Genomic DNA, 22,281 nt, shown 5'->3' on the forward strand with positions numbered 1-22,281 from the left:
CAAGCAAATGGTGACACATGGAAGACAAATGTAGTTTTAAAACAACTGCCCCCTGTAGGACAATGCTGGGGCAACAACTTTCTCAAATAAAACCACAGAATGATTTGTCAAAATCATTGGCAATGTTTTAGAAATAAAAGCATATCCTGTTCTAATATGGCAGTGGAGGTTTGGTTACAATAGTTAAAAATACCATTGATTTAGTTTCAGTTTACTAACTAAGGGTAGTTTATTGGAATGTCTGTTGTTCTCAGGCCTCTTTTGAAAAAGAGACTACATTAAATAATGTTTAAGGAGGGCTTTTATTTCACAGTTAAGATAATAACCACTTTGTCAAACATGAGGAAATATCACAGTAAAAAACTAATTTCTTCAGTGTGGATGAGCATATGACGTTTCAAATAACTTGACTGCCTGAAAGATTTCCCACACTGGTTACAACAATGTGTTTGTAGACTGATCCAGCTCTCCTTTACTGAAACCACTCCCACCCTCATGAGACATCTGTACAGATCCCAGCAGGTCTGGTCCTATGGAGCAAAAAACAAAGTGTCAGTCACAGCAGTGCAAGAGGACAATAAATGGCAAATGCTACTGAATTACACAGGAAGAGGTAAGGGTGTAGCAGTACACAAAAATCACTGTTGGGCACACACACACTCAGCTTTGAGATCATGGTTCATTATGTTCAGAGCGTAAAATGGGAACAAGAAATACAAAGCATTACAGTGCTTCTTTTATCCTTTATTCAAATTAAACACGGGTGTGATGAACAGACTATGACTGCATTTTCTCAAAAAAGCCTGTCAACACTGCTGTAAGTGGCAGCAACTTACTAACAACAAAGTAAAATTTACAAAAGTAAATTCAAATCTTTTTTACGCTATTTTTTTTGGCCTTCTATCGGCTTTATTTAGGCACAGTGAGATAGAGACAGGAAACAGGGGAGAAGAGTTGGGGGAAGACATGCAGCAAAGGGCCGCGAGCGGGAATCGAACCCGGGCCGCTGCGTCGGGGGCCAGCTCTGTACATGCGTCACCCGCGTAACACGTTGAGCCATACGGGTGTTACAGCAAGGCCTTGAAGCATTTGGAAGATTATAGAAGTGCATATTGTGCTGACCTCAATATCATCCAAAATAACCAACACAAATGTGTGTAAAATGTTGATAGCTGTTTTATACAGCTAAAACAGAGGACACCGATGCGTATAATATGTGTACAGGACATTGAAAACATATCATCATGTTCATTTTATGTTTACCCAGTCGTCCTCATCAAATTAAGAAACGTCATTAAATATGAAGCAAAAAAAAAAAAAAAAAACGTCAATCATTTATTTAGAGACTTTAAAGATTGAATGGAGTCAAACTGACCCCAAAAGTAATAGGAGGGCTAACTATATAGAGCAGTGATCATCAACTGGCGGCCCGCGGGCCGAATCCGGCCCGCCGAACCGTCCAATCCGGCCCCGACTGGATTCCAAAATTGTGAGGATCAAAGAGAAAATATCATGTGGTCCACACTATTAAAGCAACTGAAAACAACAATAACTGAGACTCTTAACTATCAGTAATCCCCACCATTTATGACTCTATTTAGGCTACATTCCGAAATGAGGACAGACTCGCTGCACTGTTTAACATTTATTGTTTCACACAGTTCTTTTTTTTAACATAACTTTTCCTCATGCCCTTACTTAACATTTGGTTTTTATTTCAAAGTCTCAACAACAAGCTTCAAACTAGTAGACTTCTCAGGACAAAAAAAGGAGGAAAAACCAACTGGCATAACTTAAAATAGCATGGTAAATAAATACTAACCTGGTACCAGAACAAAACAGGTCACAAATAATGTTCGCACATCAAATAAAACGTTAAGTGGGCTATAGCGATTTCAAATCACAAGGCTGAAATGGGCTCCTCACACTGCTTAATGGCTGAACTTATATTTCCCCTCTGACACCAACTTTTTCACATCAGGCTTGGCCGCTGTCAGACTTATGTGCAAACAGTCCTCCAAAGACTGGTTTGACAGTCGGTTCCTCTCGTGTGTTTTTGTCGAGTTCATCTTGGAGAACGCAGCCTCGCAGGTGTAGGTTGAACCCAACATGGTGAGCACATACACAGCCAGCGTCTTCAATGTGCCATAGTCCTCGGGACAAGACATCCAGAATGCGCTCAGGCTTTCAGCACCATGGAGAGCAGCCTGGATTTCAGCCAGCTCGCTCTGAATGGACGCCTCGTCCAACGGCATCATTTTCACAGCGTTTGTGGAGAATTGTGGTGTTGTCCTCCAGCAATGCCAGCAGCTCCTCTCGGAAATCTTTGCCATCAAAGTATCTGACAAAAACGCACAACTGTGAAATATCCGTGTTGTCAGTGGACTCATCAATAGCCAGTGAAATGTATTTGGCTTCCTTGATCCCGTCAATGACAGCTGGCTGGACATGCTCTGCCAAGACGTGGACACGACGTGCAGCAGTTGAAGCAGAGAGAGGCATTTGTTTGACAGATGCAATAACTCTGTCCATGGATTTGTCGGGGGCACCGTTCCTCCAGAACGGTGACCATGCTCTCCTTTAAAAGCTCACTTTCCGTGAAAGGCTGGTTATGTTTGCAAAGCACCCAGGCAGCCTGCAGAGATGCACACCTTACTCTCTCTTGATCAGTTAAAGTTCGAGTAATAATGCCATTTGCACGGGTGCAGGCAGATTTCAATGTGGCCATTTTTCTCTGACGGGCCTCTGACTGCTCAGGATATGAATCCTTGAAATTTGTATGTTTAGTGTTGTGGTGACGGTACAGATTATATTCTTTTGCAACAGCAACAGTTTCGTTGCAAATGAGGCATACAGGTGACGCATTTCGGAAGGTTGGCGTGATAAATGCCTACTTTTCAGTCCAGTCATTATTAAAGGATCTGTTTTCCACACCCCTAACCTAAACAGCTACCACAGCATTCTGCAGCACCATGCAGAACCCTCTGGTCAGGGGTTTATCCTACAGCAAGATAATGACCCAGAACATCAGTCCACGCTCTGCCAGAACTACTTTAGGAACAAAGAACCAGACGATGAGCTTGAAAACATGGAGTGTCAGCACAGTCTCCAGACTTCAACCCCATGGAGCTGGTTTGGGATGAATTGGACAGAAGAGTGAAAATAAAACAACCTTTATGGGAACATTTATGGGAACTTCTGCAACAGGGTTGGGAAGAACTTTCTGAAGAATATTTGATTTCTATTGTGGAAAGAATGCCACGAGTGTGTTCAGCTGTTGTATCTGGCAAAGGCGGCTACTTTGATGAGTCAATAGTTTAGAATACATTTTGGTTTCTAAATAGGTTTTTTTGAACATCATTTGTTTATGTGTTCTATGCTTTCATTTCAGAGTACAATGAGACATGAACATGCATACTTTCCAATACAGAACTGGAAACATTTAGGTGTTCTAAAACTTTTGACCGGTAGTGAGTGTGTGTGCGCACACACACACACACACACACACACTCATGAACGCACACAGGGAGAGAGAGCAATGTTTCATACCTTATAGGACATAAGATCAGCAAGAAGCATGACGTGACGCCGGTCGATGCTCATTCCGTGGTTGACCATGGTGTACTGAACCTCATTGATGATGGTGGATCTTGCAGCCTCAATACCCAAAGTCCTCTCAACCTGAACAAAGACACAGAGCAGCTTGTAAAGAAGAAAAAACATTCTGACATTAGTCTTGAGGCTGGATCCACAAATAAATCAATCACATGGTATTTTCTCTTATGATGTAGGGTCTTAATCTGCCATCTAACGTCTCTGGCACTTTGGCTCAACAGCCATTATCTTAAAGGTGCTGTATAAATAACGACTTGACCTAAGTTCAAGATTAATTACTATTTTTTATAGGAGAGATGTGAAATCATCATCACATACACATTCACCTTTACCTAATCTAAATCAAGCTATCAGCTTCCACCCACAAACATTAAAATCATTTTCTTCCTTTGACAGTAAGTAACCTGCACTGGGCTTCAAGCTGGGACAGTCTAAGGGACTAGATACTCCTGAGAGACCATAAACCAGGCCAAATAGAGCCAAACAGAAACCTCTGCAGAACAATAGTGGTCATTCTACAACTGGTAAAGCTGTTTGGCGTTGTAGAATGCAGATCTGTATTCTGCAGACTCCTGACTCAATACAACTGTCCTGCTATAAATCACCTTCATGTAATCTTGTAGACCAATGTTGGAAAATACCTCTCATTTTAAGACTATCCCAGTTTTTGAAAACCTCTTTCGCTCAAGGGAAATAAGTAACGCTTGAACACAACTTATCACACCTTAAACTGGATTAAAAAAATCCAACCTACTACAGAGGGACAGTGTGTCAGCCTTAAGGGCCGTTTAGCTCTCTGTTCTTTTGTAGCTTCAACCAGAATGTCTGCTTCGTTAGTGCTTAGTCTCACTCCTGTGCTCCTGTTTGTACAATCATCGTTTGTATGTGATCACATGCAAACTGAAACGATCCTGCTTCACACTAAAAGCTTTCCAAAAATTTTTTCGAAATGCAACATGTTTATCGCACAGTTAGCAGTGCTTCGTTAGCAGTGTAAGTAAACTATTTTAGATTTCTGTGCAGTGCAGTGAAAAAAAACTGCAACACAAAACCAGAAATTATTTTGCAAAAGCTTTATAAAAAAATTGAAAACATCCAGGTTAGCATACTGCTTAGACAGACAGCAACCTAAAGCACGACTGGCTTTAACTCTCCACTGACTCTTACCTCGTATGTGTTGTTTGATGTGGTCCTACTCCCATTCACTCCGTGAGTTGCCATGACAGCTCTCAGATTGTCGCCCTCAACCAGAAGTTTGTACTTGTTCTTGCCACTCTGTTCGTCGATGTGAATAACTGCTCGGGCGACCTCTGGTATGCCTTGAACCACCACCTAAGAAGTGAGAAATGACATCAGTGTTAATTAAAAAAAGCAGTGACTAATGCAGGGCTTTGTGCTTCCTTTTCATAGCAGAACACAAGTAGTTCTTTACTTGAATCATATCTCAATTTATGAGAACTACGTAAATTAACATAACAACACAGATATTTTTTTCCATTTTATTTGTCTTACTGCACTGTGGTTTAGAAATAATCCAAAAGATAGAATGATAAAATGTGAAAGGTGTTGCTTTAACAAACCCCCCAAAAATTATAACCTGACTTTTTAGTTCCAACATTTCAGCTTCTTAGTCATTTTGATTTTCCAGCCAATTATTTCACCATTTAAGCAAACTCTCACTGCTCTCAGCAGACTCTTTCTGGCAGCAGCTGTTTTCAGTCATATAACTGCACTGCAAACCACCTGTTTATCACAAAAGGGCAGACACACAAAGTTGGTTGCATTTTCTAGACTTACCTTTTCTAGAGGTCAGCAGCCTTTTAAGAAAATAGCAGCTATAATATTTATTTTGGTGAAAGTGTGCGTTTCAGGTTTAGAAAAAATAAAGCCGGTATGCACAGAAATCAGTTTTTTAACTTTATTTTTAACTGTCACATCAGATTATCACCTTAGGAAGTTCTTCTTTTAATGACTGCAGCACATAGTACATGAAGCTTTTGTTGTTTTCTCGTGGAGACACACACACCACCGCCTCGCCGTGCACAGCAATGTCTCCAGGTTTGACTCGTAGTTTAGACATGCAGATGGAATAACGCACTGTTTCTGCATTTACCTGAAGGATGAACAAAAAATATGCAAACAAAGCCCCTAGTGCTTTTCTTATCACGCATTGGAAAAGTATCAGAAAGTTTGAAAAGAGGCTCTGAGGGCCTTCAGTGATCCACAGAGAGTGTTTACAAGATGATGCCACATTCTCCATCACCACCATAAAACACTGATACACCGACCAGCTGCAGCGCGCAAAACCGCGTGCGTAATTACGCACGCTGACCCTTGGCTACCCTCACCATATTATGCGCATCCAACAACAGGCCTCATCCGAAATTAATAAACAAGCGTGAGCTTCTGTAAACAGTTTTATAGTAAGATTTAGTTTTTTTTCAATGAATCTCCACATTGTAACAAATTGCTGTAAAAATACAGCATATTTTGTACAGTAATATACCGTTCTTTGTAAATACAGCTGAATACTGTAAATTCACGTGTTTTTCAAGAACAAAATATTAACAGCAAGCTACCATACAATCTTACAGCAGATTACAGTATTTTTCTGGTTTGGGTTGATTTGAGTGTGACTGTTGCTGCAGTCCGACCGTTACTCGTCTCGGCAAATCTTCCTGCACATCACCGCATTTAGCAAACAGCCAACACAAAGAAGTGACGAAATAGGTTTAAAATAGTATGTATCAGTGATTTTACTCATTACTGAGGGAAGATGTGGAGAAAAGGAAGAACTGAGGACGACGATTTTCGGGCCGGCTCAGACCTGCAGGGACCATCTGTAGCTGATCCATCCTGCTCCGGTTCACTTAACAAGGTAACTGTGATTATTAAAAAGTCAGCCTTACTTTTAATTCTGTCAGTCTATTTATGTTTTATTCTGTGACAGTAACATAAACACAGCCAGTTAGTTACTGCTTGGTGTTAGCCACGAGTCGCTAGCATGAATGCTAACGTTTTCCCACACAGTTAGCTAGCAGCTAGCATGAATGCTAACGTTTCCCACACTGTTAGTTAGCAGCTAGCATGAATGCTAACGTTTCCCACACTGTTAGCTAGAAGCTAGCTAGCTAGCAGCTAGCATCCTCCCCTTTGGCTGCAGAGTGGACAAAACTTTGGGTCTTTCTTTTAAACCAGACCAGGAAAATGAATTTCTAAGCAATCAGATCCAGCTAGGTTAGGTTAGCTATCTCTGTCTTTTGTGTAATTTTCCATCAAATATCCAATGTGATGCTCCACTGATCTGTTATTACATCTCCACATGTACTTGTCTGCATTCCACCATTTGGGTAATTTCAAGTTTTAAAAAGGTTTGTAGGGTGTGTCCTGTTGCTTTTCTCTCCACTTAGGAAAGGTAAACTTGCTTGTTATGCAAACGGCTGCAAAAATTAGATTTAAATGTGTATTGAACTAAATAGCTGTTTTAAGTGCAACCCTCTGTTTTGCTTAATAATTTGAGTTTCCTGTTTGTTTTTTTTTGTTGATGAATGTGACAGAGTTCTATATTATGTTCAAGGGATGTTTGCCTACCACACCTAATATACTCTTTCTTTGTCATTTCGTTGTAGGTTCTTTCTTGTTATTAACCCTGAGAGGGGAACAAAGGCCAGCCAGGAGAAGGTGATGTTCCAGAGGTCAGGAAGCTGCTCCAGAAAAAGACATCTACTGTAAATCCACATGTAGCCTCCTTTATAAAAAGACTCATGGACTCTGTGTGGGACTTCATGTAAACCCACAGCACCTCTCCACACAGAACCTCACTTTCACAAAGCAAAAGCCCAGTTTGCAACCAGATGTTCATGTTGTCATTTTAAGGTAACACATCTCATTATTGTGTTGGGTTCAGTATAAAATACTTCAGTTCCAGGTTTGTTCCTTGACTTGGTGTTTATTGAACATGATCATGAGTTATGAATGACTGATTCTGAAGGCAGGGTTCCTGAAATATTATATGCAATTTTTAAACTGATTGTTGACAACCTGTTAAACATCATTAACTGTTTTTATAGATTTTATTTTACAAGACTTGAATTACTTGACATTTGTTAGCTGCTGAATGTGTTCAATCAAACTCAGTGTACCTGAACTAGAACATGCACAATGAGAACCTGTTCAGCATGAGGAAATGATTGTATGTTACTGAAATTGAATGGGTTAAATAAGTCAGTTTTTGAACTATGTTTGATACAGAATTGGCTTTAATAAAAGCTTAATGTTGAAAAGTCATCTCTTGTCTGAGTCATTTCTATGCTATGCGATTTCCTGGGGCTTTCATTTTGAAAGCCCCAGGAAATAGCTCTCTAAACAGCATAATACCGTAATATTTTTTACAGTAAAAAACTGTTGTTTTAGAATACGGTAGGATTACTGTAAAATAACAGTGCGCTGCTGGCAACTTTAGCTGCCAGCTCTTTACTGTAAATTTACAGGGAAATTTCTTAGAGTGTATGTTAGAAGTTGTAAAGAGTTGTGAGGAGACCGTGGCGCCTTGACGCAGGACGCGCACATACAGTCACTCACAGTTGTATAATAAACCAACAAAACAGCTCTCTGTCTGACTCGGAGTGAAATGTAAATTGAATAATAAAACAACAATGAGTGAAAACACATTTCAGACTGATGAAATAACAACAGGTGGAGTTTACATGACAGATTCCACAGTTTCTAACAGTCAGACGCTGAGTTCACTTCAGCTCTGAGTTCAGAACAACACAAATCTGACGGTGAGTTTTAAACAACACCTTAACATTCATTTATAAACAGGATCTGCTCTGAACATCTTCAAACTCAGCTGCATCGTTTTAACCTGCACGTTCTGACGACGTGACGTCTCCTCCTAACTTCTCCTAATAGTTCCATCGTCTCCATGGTTACCAAAAGTACAGATTTGAGCTTTTTATGAAAAATGATGCAGACGCCATCTTGTTTCTACACATTTAAGCTCATTTTGACTAATTAATGCCCCTAATAAATAAAAACAACTATTTTAGCAAATCATAACAGCATTATAAGCGACCTTTTAAATCATATTGTTCACTGCAGCTTTCTTTTCGATGCTCAATCTATTTTCTTGTCTTTTAATGCACTTTTGTTATCTCGATGTCTACTTTTATATTTTATTTCTATGATTTTAATGTATGTCTACATTTAAATCATTTTTCTGAATGTATTTCTTTGCCACTGTAGAGCATCTTGAATTGCTTTGTGTGTGAATCGTGCTACACAAATAAACTTACCATTTTTACAGTAAAATTGAACAGTGTTACACCCAGAAAACCTCACTATCACACAAATTCTGTTTTTCAAACGGGACATGAAATTCTGTTACATACGAAACTTCCATTTTTGTACTGAAAAGAGGTCATTTAATGAACTAAACAGAAAAATCACGAGTTAAATGTTCCTACCTCCATGGTGTCTGTCTGGACAGGTGCTGCTTCTCTCCGACTGCTGCTGTCTTCGTCTTTCTTCTTCTTCTTTAACTTCCTCCGGGTGTCCGATGAGTTTTTCCGTCAAAAAGTTAGTTTCCAACAAGCTTTCGAGCTCAGCTATCCAGCTTTCGGGTCCTTTTGCCAAACGATCACGAAGACGTCCAAGTGCAAAAGAGAACGATGGAAGGTCTGCAGGCCTTTTATAGGCTCATCATGTGCTGTTGCCATGGCTTCCAATAGAACACGCACGGGCCTGTGCGTGGAAAATGTTGATACGCAGTTAAATGAATGATCTACACTGTACATTTCTTTTTTCCATGTATGTGCAGCAGTTTCCATCACCTCTGATGTGTGTGGGGCCCCAAAATTATCTGACACAATCCATATGAATGTTTTAAAAATATATATATTATTAATATAAGCAGCTGACGTGTCCAAACTCAGCATCACTGTTCAAAACAGGATTTCAACAGACATTTTTTGTCTGCTTCATTAATCCTGCCTGCACAATTTAAATGAATAAATACAAAAATAATATAATTTCATGATTGAGATAAACCTTTTAAGCTGCAAACATTATTACTGTGTGTTTGGTTCATATTGTCTTTAGTTGGTAGAATAAGGGTCAGAAAAGCCTCATGATGAGCATTTAATTCATTTCCAGACAAAACAACTTGAGAGCTCGCTGATGCTTTGCCCAAAAGTTCTAACTTTCAAAACAACTCCAAATTTTATGGTGTCTGATTTTCTCCAAGTGAGTTGTGAGTGCAGCAGTTATGACAGGAAATAGCTCAAAGAGAATCATAAACCCCCTGTATTTAAAAAAATGAGAATTTGGTAAGCAGTGGAACTTTGTAATTTTGTTGCGTGGCACAGAGATTCAAACATGTTTGTCAGTATACATAGCAAAATGTCAGTCTGATGATAAGGTCTTCCAAAACTTACAATAATCAAACACAACAGCACAACACAAAGTTATGATGCAATCACATAAGTCACAAAATAGTTTATTAGTCAGCAGCAAAATCAAAACTATTTACAATGTGCAAAGTACAAACTGTGGTGGGCCTCTCCTACAGTGGAGGGCTAAAAGTAAAACTATATACAACTAAATCTCAAGTCTCTGGGAGGTGGACTCGCTGGCTGCCCACTGCCTGCACCAGCTGCCCCAGTACACCCAGCACTGCCTGCACCAGCTGCCCCAGCACAGCCAGGAATGACTGGTTGAAGGCAGCATTCTGGGCCATCTCCTCCCGCTGCAAGGCCGCTTCATTCTCTCTTGCCTCGCTGAGGATCAACCAGATGTTCTCATCATGCTGGGCACGGTTCCGCTCCTTCTCGGCCTGCATCTCCACAAGTACGCTTGGAAGGTCCAATTTTCTGTTGCACCTTTTCCTCTTGCCTAGACCAAAGACAGAAAAGTGATCAGAATCAGCTTTAGTAAGTACACAACATGCAAGGAATTTGGTTTCGGCTGTTGGTGTCACACTAGGAATATGGAAGAGGGTAATAAAAAATAAAGAAACTATAGAAAGAGGAACAGGAAGAAAAATGAAAGAGCAAAATTAAATAAAACAATATATACAGAAATTTACAGCTAGAGTGGAATAATCACATTACAAGGCCACATCTACAAAATATAAACACTGCAACACAACTCAGACATGGCTGCGTGTTCACACTTGAACTGTGTAAACTATTGGAAAAACTAAACTAGCTCATTCATTTGTATGAAATAAAGAAAAAGCTCATCATCTACATCTTCAAATTAAACAGCAAGGTGTTGCTCTCCTCTAATTGCAGCAATACAAGGAAAAACAACACGGGCCACAAGAATATCACAGGCCCTCTCAAGAATGACCCTGAACTGACATAGACACTATAAATGAGCTTTCACCAAGCCTGTGATCATCTACACCTGTGCTCTTGTCCTACAATGAGCCTGGTTGAAGTTCTGTTGAGGGTCAAATTAGAAGATCATCACTCTGGCTTGACATGCTAACCTCTATCACCCACCAAAAGACCATCAAACTCTCCTGTAATGTACACTAGATACATTAGGGTATATTGAAGAACATAGACAAGTCAATCATATTGTTAAAATCTTTAGGCAGCTTAGCACATTGCAGTCTATTGCTCAAGTTAAACTCATCACAAATCCTCAAGCCATGAACAAAACCACACCACTTGACCTCCACACTAGAAATAATATATGCAGCACCACATATGATCTTGACAGTGCAGACAATAACACATGTTGAACTATAATGCAGCCTTTAACATGTTGAAACTGTACTCAATCTACCTGCAGCCTACCTGCACATTTATGCTGTGAATGCACTTCCTATTCACATAATCAGCTTCAGTATGTGAGGCAACTGTGATGGTGATGTGTGTGCCATCTATGCAGCCAATCACACTAACAAATCCTAAAAGACATTAAAATTACTAATCCCAATCTGACATTGCAACATGATGTCATTAACAGAACATAATGTAACATTAATTTAACAGATCTCTACATCATTCATCTGCAATCCTCTGAAACTCCTCCTTGACGACTCTGACAGGTTTATGTCCAGGGAAAACCACAAAGATGACTAAAAACCCTTTCAAGGTCAAGCACACTTTCCTGCCTCTCCTACACACAGTTGCCTTACTGAAGTGCTCTGTATCTCAGACATTTGATAGAAAAACTTCCATTTGCAAAGAACCACAGTGCAACACACAATATCTGCTGGGATGTCAGAGCATAACTGCACTTGGTAATGTCACAAATGTAAGGACAGATTAGGTTGTGGATGTAGATTATGAACTGTGATGTAAAACACTACCACTCTAAAAGACAACTATCCAGAAATGCAACAACATCTATGCACAGTCTGATAACAATCTCCCAAAAAATATTTAATTCTCTGCACAGTAATGCTGCTCCTTCATCCACTGCACCAATAATCAAAGGACATGACATTTTGACACACAGCAGAACTAGGCTTCACAAAAACTCACCTGCTGACTGAATGAATGACAAAATCAAATAACATATGTGGCTGAAAAAGCCTATCCCAGCTGACTTAGGGCAAAGGCAGGGGACACCCTAGACAGGTCGCCAGTCTGTCACAGGACCACATACAGAGACAAACAAGCACTCTCACATTCACACCTACAGGCAATTTAGAATGATCAATTAACCTCAGCATATTTTTGAACTGTGGGAGGAAGCCGGAGTACCCGGAGAGAACCCACGCATGCACAGGGAGAACATGCAAACTCCATGCAGAAAGATCCCAGGAAAGCCGGGACGCGAACCAGGGATCTTCTCGCTGCAAGGCAAAACTGCTAACCACTACACCACTATGCAGCCATTATCATTAATGATAATATAAAAAAAACCTTCTAACATTCCCTCCTGTTTATCATTAACACATTCCTTTATGATCAACAGACTCAAAACTAGTCATGGGATGAGGCCACATTATTTCTAAACCACAGTTATTCACTGTTGCTGAATAAAAACAAAATTGACTGAAAAAGTACACAGGGTGTGCTCTAACAGTAAATAGCTGAGAAAACCCAGTTGCCACCTTCCAGCAGGACAATGACAATTACTGACATCTCTCTAAAGCAAAATGCAAGAAAAACTCTTTATTCTCATTACAAGGACACATAAAACCACTCAACAAGCAATGTACGCAGACAAACACACATACACTACACATTTCTGTTTCACTGTGTTCACTAACCTTCTCCAGTGTCTCTCTCACACACACACGCACACACATACACACACATATGCCCCCACAGAGCTAGAGAGGGACACATGTGAAACACTGAGCCACAGACCAAGCTGTTAACTGCTGACAACAAGAACAAAGAGAGTTATATCCACCCTGATTCCTTCACACACATCAGTCCCACTCAGTGACAGGAATGAGAGAAGCAGATGAGATTCCCTCTGTTTATTTACCCTCCGCACAGCTGCACGCACACACACACACACACACACACACACACACACACACACACACACACACACACACACACACACACACACACACACACACACACACGCACACACACACACACCACAATGACAGTGGACACAGTAAATTCCTCTTGATGTAGTTAAAATAAGACACTGGGAAGTTTTCTGGGTTTCACTGGACAAGATTCACTCCAGCATCTTTGTTTATGTGACATATCAGGCAAAGTATCATGATATTTGAGTCACTGTGTTACTGTAAATCCGTCTGCAGTGAAACCATTTTTAGACGCCAGGCATTACTTTTACACATCAACAGATACCATGATGCCATTATGTGTCTTCTATTCGATCTTCATTCTCCTTGTCTCCTGTTCAACACATTGTATTCGTATTCCAAGACTCACCGATTTTATGCAATTTTGGACGGATTCAGAATTATACATATTGCACATGTGAGAGATTTTTTTTTAAAAATATTAATGTTGCAGAAATGCTGCCCTATAATGTATTTTGTCATGTCTTTTGTTCAGTTTTTGGTTAAACCGCATAAATGTTGTTGCAGCATCCACTGTACACCAGAATGAAATACAAACCAAGCTTTTATACTGAGCTCCCAGTTCTTAGTTGTATACCTGTCCATACTCTCTGTACTCAGCATCTCAGGATCAGCCCTCTGTTGGTTCATGTCCTACCTCTCAAGAAGATACTTCAGAGTATCTTGGAGGGGAGAAGTGCCTGAACTGGACAGCCTATCCACAGGGGTTCCTCGAGGGTCAGTGCTTGATCCCCTCCTCTTCTCAATATATCCAACCCCACTTGGTGCAATAATCCACCCCCATGGTTTCTCATGTCATTGCTATGCTGATGATACCCATATTTTCACGATGTTCCCCCCGGACAATCACATGGTCTCTCCCCCAGTCTCATCATGACTTGCAGATATCTCAGCATGGATGGAAAAAAAAACCCCACCTTCAACTAAACTTCTCCAAGACTGAGCTCCTTGTCATTCCAGCCAGTCCCTCTATACAACAGGAAATCAACATCCAGCTTGAATCAACCCAACTGAAACCCACAAAGTCTGCCAGAAACCTGGGTGTCATGATCGATGACCAGCTAACCTTAAGGCTCGTGTGGCCTCTGTTACTCGGTCGTGTCGATTCGTCCTGTACAACATCAGGAAGATCAGACCATTGCTGTCTGAACATGCAGCACGACTCCTGGTACAGGCTCTCCCGACACGCATCGTCAAACCTCTGCAGACGATCCGGAATGCAGCAGAGCGTCTGGTTTTCAACCAGCCAAAAAAAGCATGTCACCCCACTGTTCAGATCGCTACACTGGCTTCCAGTTGCTGCCCGCTGAACTCTCATTCCGGTCTACAATCCCTCCAGCTCACTACGCTCGGCCAACAAAAGGCTCCTGGTCCAACCACCACAACAAGGCCAGTCTATAGCTAGACTCTTCTTCTCTGTGGTTCCTCGATGGTGGAACGAGTTACCAAACTCTGTTCAATCTGCAGAGTGTCTCTCAGTCTTTAGGAAAAAACTAAATACCCAACTCTTCACTGAACACCTTTACATCTGACAGACTGCAAAACAAAACAAAGAGAACCAGTCTAGCTCCTGCTGCATTGTAAAAGGCCTTGCGATTGGTCGAAATTGGTTAGCTGCCAACGATTGGACCAATCAAATTGCTCGATGCATTCTTTTGTTACAATTCATGGCGGCATGTTCGTGTTGGAATTTTGAGCTATTGGGATTGTTTTCGGTGGAATCATGAGGTTTTTATCGAAAGATCAAGAGTCATCGGTGCTACAAATAGATAAAAGTGTCAAAAACAAGTTCCGATGGAATTGGCTTGAGAGAAAAGTCATTTGAGTCATTTAACAAAACATTGGGTATTTGACTCATGACTCAGGGCAAAATGAATCCCTGATAGTGTTTAAAGAGTGTTCTGGAAATGTAAAAAAAAAACTGACACAGCTGACTCCATAGAGGAAACTGACATTAGAAGTGACTTTGTGACCAGTGTAGAACTCCAGTGTAAATAGTGTTAAAAGACCTATAGAACTGTAAAAATTGTAGGACTAAATGCAGTGACAACATTGAAGAAAAAGTAAGTTAACTTTTCATTAAATTAACTTATTCATTACAATCTAGTCTTCTGTAATTCTATGCATGTTTTTCATTCTAAATCACCTCTATTTTACTGAAAACCTCTCGGCTTCAGGGGGGCTGTGCCCCCCTGGACCCCCCTGAAGATTGTATACCGAGCATTTTCAGCTGAAATCAAAATTTGCTGTTGCCATGCCTGTTTTGATTACAGAAGGCAGTTTGAATTTAGCTGGATGGTCACAATTTCAAGAAGACTGAACTGTGGTTTAAAAGGAAAAAAAAAACACTAGCAAAATTCATGACTGTAGGCTCCTGTCTCAGCATCCAGTTATGGTTGGTGTAAAAAAATAAATAAATCTAACTTTCACAATTCTGAAGTTTGAAATGTCATTTTCAATAAAATCAAGTTAGCTGCCTTTAAAAAAAATTACAATCAAGCTTTATTTATTCTATCAATGAAATTGAAAACAATCATGATTTTTGAGACTATTTCTTACCGTATAAACTTTTTCAAAGCACATCTGCAGCTTGGTACAAAGTGCATTGTTTTCCACCATTTAATGAGTCACTCAAATATAGTCCCATTAATAAAAAAAGCAAAATACACACCTTAAAAAAAACATTATAAATGGTTCCGTATGCAGTTAATCATTTTCTGATAATGTAAGTACCCTTTTTGTGTGTAAATAAAAGATACATGGATATAATACATCAAAAAACATTTTTGAAAAAAAAGATATGTGCAGTAGTGTCATTAGATCTGGGCATTAAAGGCTAAAGTGCTGAATGTTTTATGAATATCCCTGTTACTTCCAAAAATACTTAGAAATAACAGTTCTGGCTATTCATCTGATATTTCATTCATGCATTATTTTATTGATTTTAAAAGTCAGATCTGTATGCTGAAGTCAAATATTTTTCTGTCTTGTCAAGTGTTTTATTATGGATTTTTCTTTTTCGCAGCCCCAAAGCAAGATATTTGTAGCAGTGAATATTATGTGCATGGATGCTTCCCCATAACATATGGAATCTGACCACTATATCTATTAAATTAAGGAAATACAACAACAGGTAGCCATATCACCTATTAGTGCAGCTTGCTATAGTTGGATAAGCTAAGATTAATTTCAAAGCACAGTTTGAGAAGTACTTCCGCTGTCTGTTCTGCACTCACTCACTAAAAAGATTTATTTTTTAAGATTGATTTTGTTGTGAAACACCTTGAAAATGACCACTAGTTCAAATAAAACATTAAAAAAAAATAATGGATTGGACTGAGCCCTGAATGTGTCAAGACCCCAACAAATCCTCTGTTCATGTGTAAGTGAAATTACTCTGAAAAGGAAAGTTTTGTTTTTTTTTCTCCGTTTTTGAAGACGTTGACGTCGCCCATCTCTGCCTGCGTGATGACGTCAGAGGGCGTGTCCACACAGAGGACAGAGGGGACTCCACAATGGGAGGTTTGTGTCTTTCTTTTAACTAAAAGTAATGCTTATTTTTAGCACGTATGTAGCCTTCCGTTCTACTTTACAGTTTTCCCATTAGGCATAAAGCATTACCGCAGCACCAACGACCTGAAAGTTTGCCTTCGCTTTTCCAAACACAGAGGAACGGCTCCTTCCAAGTCCTGTTGAGGTTTTCTCAAAAGTTTCTTGACAACACGGTTGACAGGAAAAACATTTTTTGTTTGCTGTCAACGTGTGTGTTTATGCAACCTTTCCCACCCGTCATGCCCTTATACTCCACTTCTATTACGAGTTACGAGAAAATACTGGCGACAATATACGTTCCTGCCAGTGGCGCCTCCAGACGTTTCTGATGTGGTTGGCCAGGTGGGGGCCACTGAAAGTCTTGGGGTGTTACACACACACACACACACACACACACACAAATAGTATAACTGAATGTTAGGAATTTTTTGATGCTGTTGTAGTATCGAGGTTAGCTGAAAATCACATACCGATATACTTGTTTATATAATTGTTTATGATTTATACGATTATAGGTATAGTTATAGTATTCTGGCTTTTAGAGAGACCGTTATCAAAAATATTGAGGGTAAAAATGTCACTCATATAGGCAAGACATCCATTGTTGATCATTGCTGATACGTCTGTTCATGTGTGATGATAACTGAAAATGTTTTTATTGTAATTAGGCTACCCGTTATTTTCGTGATTAAAGACATCATGTTCTAAAATGCAATCATTTGTACATGAAGGTCACTGCTGCAAATATGTTTCTGTGAAACAGAAAAATCTCCCTAATAGAATCACCTGATAGGAGAGATAAACATTTTGACTGAAGAAACCAGATCAGATTTTCCAGTAAAATGATCTCAAGGTGTGATGGAGTTCAGGGTTTAGCCATGTAACAGATTATTTACCTGTAACTGATAAACTGTGACGCTGTATGTGGCCGCTCACCTGTCTGAAATGTAGAAAAGTACAAGGTGCTTTTGTCAAGGTTCATGTCGCCATGTCAGGGATAATTTATAAATAATCAGTGATGTTTCTGTTGTGTTGTGCATAAATTTGCACAGAGGAGAGACTCTTACATCCAGCTAGAAGTTAATACTTTGTGGTATTTCTGTATTCGTCTTAATCAATTAAAGGCACGTGGCGTCTTTTGCACTCGCAGTGATGTTGACTAGCTGCTGCTGTGCATAGCTGTTGCAATCATCTAATGGGGAATTCACTTGCACTTACATTGAAACTTGGACATCTGAGTTTCAGTGAACTTGGTCTATCACATCTGGTGTGGCCAGTTAGATTTCAGGTGTGCCTGTGGCCCCCTGTCACTCCTTGGAGGTGCCGCTGGTTCTGTTCTGTGTTAGTAACAAGACTACTGCAAAGTGGCATCCACTTCCAATAAAATAGGCTAGCCTATTGTTAGACAGTTGCAGAGGTACTGAGTTATTTTTTCTATCCTCTCTCTATTTGCATGGACAGACAGTTTCCGTGAGCAGCTGATAGAGGACAGCGCCTTCCTCAGAGCTGACCGGAGACTGGACACAGAGCTGGCGGACAAACTTATCCTGCAGCTCAACCGAATCTACCCTCAGATCCTCACAGACAAAGAGGCTACCAAGGTGAGTCGTCACCAGTCATTTACTGGTTTTATGACATGCTGGCAGTGGTACAAGAGAGATCCATAAGTTACACAGTGTGAAAATACTGTTATTTTTAAAAGTTCTGCATTAAAAATGTATTGCAAAATTTTATTGGAAAATTCTCCTAAGCGTTAAAAGTGAAGTTTTTTTTTTTTTTTTTTAAAGACTGCTATCAATGGATTTTTTTTAATCATATATTTATTCTTGTCTGTACTAATATTAGTAATGCATTGCAAGCAGCATCTGATGTCACGGTATACGTACTGAAGTTTAATGCACCATTTTTTATAAAGTTATTAAAGTCTTCTATGAAATATGTCAATCTGAAAATTAAATAATAGCCATGAAAGAAATGTATTAGATCAAGGAAAACTTGATTTTAGTATAAAATGACCCTTTAGAACGGAGTAGTAAAGTAAAGCAGCATAAAATTAAAACTCTCTAATTATGTATACATAGCTTGAATTTATATTTCAGCAAGCATATTTAAAATTGTACTTACTTAAAGTACTTGAATGGATGTCTTTTTTTAATGTTTTGCATGTAAAAGTATTTCTTCACAAGTATGTAGTCAGCTTTTAAGGCCACATGTCAGGGAGCCATGAACAGATGCTGTCGTTCAGAAACTGCATGAAGGAAATTAGGTCTTAAATGGAATAATTACATGACACAAAAAACATGAAGGAAAAAGACTAATATTTTTTTTTAAATGCCATCACAGATGGCTCAAGGGGTAACAGAGAACCTGCGTGCATGCTTCTACTTAGACAACCCTTCTATCTGATTGTAGCTGTTGTTAACTGTTTTCCAGTTCAGAAACTTGGACGTCCCTACAAGTGTTCGACTGGGTGAACTCCTGACACACCTGCAGGAGAAAGGCGAGGAAGCATGCAGGGAGTTTTACAGAGCTCTTCATTTGCATGTAGAGGAGGTTTACTACAGCTTACCCACACGGCTCCGCCTCAGAGGTTCGTCCCCAGCATGGCTTCCCTATATCCCAACGCTCACAAATTTAATAGTTGTCTGAATAATACAAAATAAATATTACATATTTGTATGTGTGTCTGTATAATTTACATTTCATTCCATCCTGCCTCTAGATTCCATGGATCCACTCGCAATTCCTCATGTCTACAAACAGAGATATGTTCTGAACGACAGAGGTGAGAGGTTAAAAAAGGATACAACGTAATATATTGTGTCGATAATCCACACAGTTTGGATATAGTGACGGAAATAGATAAATCAGGGCATCCAGTGTTCAAACATGCTAAAACTTTAAAAAGCAGTTATTGATGTAGCAAAAACTACCCATGCAGAACGTATTGTGTAGTTATTTAGAAGTGAGAAGCACAACATTAAATAATTACATTCATATTTTAATGTGCAAACCTTCTCCAGGTCCCTTCTTCTTTCTGGGATGTTTTGGATTTGCAGTTGGAGTGGCTTTGCTCTATTACTACAGTGGTAAATAATTTTCCAGTGTTTTTTAAACTTCTGTTGACATTGCAGTAATATGCTGTTGCTGCTATTAATTCCATTTCATACTGTAAATGCAGCGTTACTAAAAAGGTGCCTTTTTTTCTGTAGAAGCTAAAGTGTCGGGAGGCAGCCGGGCCCTGGGGATGGCTGCTCTCGGACTGAAAAGAAAAGCTCAGGAGGTTCTTATATGGTACACTGAAGAAAGCTTCATGAAGTAAAGTGTGGCTCCTTTATAACAGGTGCTTCAGCAATGCTGCACCTATGAATTGTACCAAAGCACAGCACACTATATCAAGGGTTCAATACAAATTTTGTATGCATTTGGCACATTGCTACAGTTTTCTCTCATGTCTATTTAAATGGGTGAAAGGGATGAATACACTTCAGCCTAAAAACAGTAAAGTATAGCAACATTAAGTAATTTATTTTTGCTGCAAGTGTCTACTAAAGTATTATTTTACAAACACAAATTGCACTGATATCAGTTGAACTGATTGAGGCGTTCTAAACAACTAAATAACAGGGAGATCCATTCTTGGCTGTAGTACGGTTCCACAAAAATAGCCTCTAATTAATCAGTATATTTTGGTGTTGTGACTTAAATTAGACGATTTTGTTTCGTTTGTTGGTGGCTTCATGTGTGTTTTTTCCAGTGATGTTTTCATATAAATTGATTCAGGAGCAGGTTACTGTGGATCTCATCTTAAACATGACCGCCACCTTGCGGCCAAAACAAGTTACATCACCGAGACTGTATTGTTTTCATAGGAGCTTCTACAAATTCAACTGCTTACATTTAAACAGCAGCAAAAAGAGAAATCTGTTTTTCTATCGCTTTGTCAGAAACAACATAGAGCACGTAGACTGAATAAGGTTTTTAGACGGATTCACAGTGATATTTGCAATCACGTGATTTTCTCTACCAATGGTACTCCGCTCTCCCGGTGCACTGCATTGTGGGTAGAGTTGTAAACAAACAAGATATAGAAACGTCGAAAGAAAAAACGTAAATAGGTATCAGCCCGGTTCAACGGAAAATACAACAATGGAGCATCGTTGGAGGTAATACTTGTAAGTACACGAGGACATTGCACCATGAGTCAGACCAAGTCGTATAACTCTCTGTATATATTGTGACGTGTCGCCGGTTTGTTGACGTGTTGTATGAAAGGAGAGAAGGTTAGCACTCCCCTTGACAAGGATGGAATTGGCCTTTGTGGCCCGCAACACACATATGGTTAAGGCATTGCCACCTACTTCGTGGCATCTCTAACCAAGTTTTTCGTCTGTGTAACTTCCCTCAACTGTCCCTTAGTAATTTTTTACTGCTTCTGTACATAAGTGAAACCACATCTCCGGTTTCCACAGTGTAGTTTAAGAACGGAACTGTTTGGCCATGTCTTTGTTTCCGCTTATTCCGTCAGGACGGAAATGTTCTTGTTTCCTGTTGGCCTGTGGCAGCATTTTGCAAACCACTGAATACGCGGAGGATACTGTTTGTCTTTTGTAGTGTCCTCCAGTCTCTTACTGAAATAGCTAAACTTGGTTTTTGAAAGTCAAAAAAAAGTGCATTTATATGTTTTTAAGCTCCTGCCCATTATTATTTAACACTGTGTCCTACAGTTTGGATAGTTTTTGTTCTTACTGTGCCTCTTTGGCGACTATATGTTGAGCTAAATTTGTATGAAATGCTGTTTTGTCCACTATTCAGTGAACAAATTAAATAAATAAAAATGGCTTTGAGATAAATCCTGAAATAACTAAATGAAGCAGTAGGAAATAGACATCTGGTAAAACAAATCAAAGTAGCCCTTAAAAAAAAATTAAAAACCCATTTATTTAGTGAATGCATTGATTTATATATTTATTGCATTGTTTATTTTAAGAGCTGATTCATATCCATGTTTATTAATTTCCCAGAAATATTAGTTTGTGTTAGTTCACTTAATTTATAATATTGAATAAAATGCCGTTCCATAACCATGAAAATATATATTTTTAAATAGCCCATTTTTTAAAAAAAGTTTTATTTAGGTCTACATAAAATAGGCTTTCATTGAGTATAACAGTAATTTAATTTGCACTAAAATGACAAGCAGATATATAAAAGTTGATGCTATTTTTCAGGTGGTTTGTGTGCAATTTTATTAAGATGCAGAACATAAAAATGGGCTTCTGAACATAACTGTCATGATGGTGCTCTGTTAAATTCTCAGGATTTTAGACGTCAATATTAGAGGCATCTGAAAGAAATTTTGCAGCTTAAATGGCTTTGTTTATGCCTTATAATTGAAAAAAGGTAATATTTTTCTACAAGAAAATGTCATTAGTTGACATTTACTCATTGAATTTCTCATATTTTGTGTGTACTGTGTCGTGTAAAAATACCTTTCGTTCAGAAGTGCCATCATTTGTAAGACAGACTTTTGTCTTTGTACAATAAAATAAAATAAAAAATGCATGACAACATAAAGAAAG

General features: G+C 39.2%; 2 protein-coding genes and 1 non-coding gene across 3 annotated transcripts; 2 read left to right on the forward strand and 1 right to left on the reverse strand.

Moving 5' to 3' along the window:
- Nucleotides 1-283: 283 nt before the first annotated feature.
- LOC111572821 (DNA-directed RNA polymerase III subunit RPC1-like) lies at nucleotides 284-9,255 on the reverse strand. Its single transcript, XM_055010476.1, has 4 exons — nucleotides 9,084-9,255; nucleotides 4,783-4,947; nucleotides 3,550-3,681; nucleotides 284-530 (listed from the first exon to the last, which is right to left on the reverse strand). Exons 1-4 carry the CDS (start codon nucleotides 9,087-9,089, stop codon nucleotides 351-353), a joined length of 483 nt encoding a protein of 160 aa, XP_054866451.1. The 5' UTR covers nucleotides 9,090-9,255; the 3' UTR covers nucleotides 284-350.
- Nucleotides 9,256-16,626: 7,371 nt separating this feature from the next.
- On the forward strand, nucleotides 16,627-22,280 carry card19 (caspase recruitment domain family, member 19). Its single transcript, XM_023296938.3, has 6 exons — nucleotides 16,627-16,669; nucleotides 18,161-18,300; nucleotides 19,133-19,289; nucleotides 19,422-19,484; nucleotides 19,723-19,788; nucleotides 19,912-22,280. The coding sequence occupies exons 1-6, from the start codon at nucleotides 16,663-16,665 to the stop codon at nucleotides 20,019-20,021; spliced, it is 543 nt and encodes a 180-aa protein (XP_023152706.1). The 5' UTR covers nucleotides 16,627-16,662; the 3' UTR covers nucleotides 20,022-22,280.
- On the forward strand, nucleotides 20,961-21,088 carry LOC111585822 (U6atac minor spliceosomal RNA). The gene has a single exon (XR_002747877.1). It is a non-coding gene; the product is annotated as a U6atac minor spliceosomal RNA (small nuclear RNA).
- Nucleotide 22,281: the final 1 nt, after the last annotated feature.

The sequence above is a fragment of the Amphiprion ocellaris genome, chromosome 5, assembly GCF_022539595.1.
Source record: "Amphiprion ocellaris isolate individual 3 ecotype Okinawa chromosome 5, ASM2253959v1, whole genome shotgun sequence".
Lineage (NCBI taxonomy): Eukaryota > Metazoa > Chordata > Actinopteri > Pomacentridae > Amphiprion > Amphiprion ocellaris.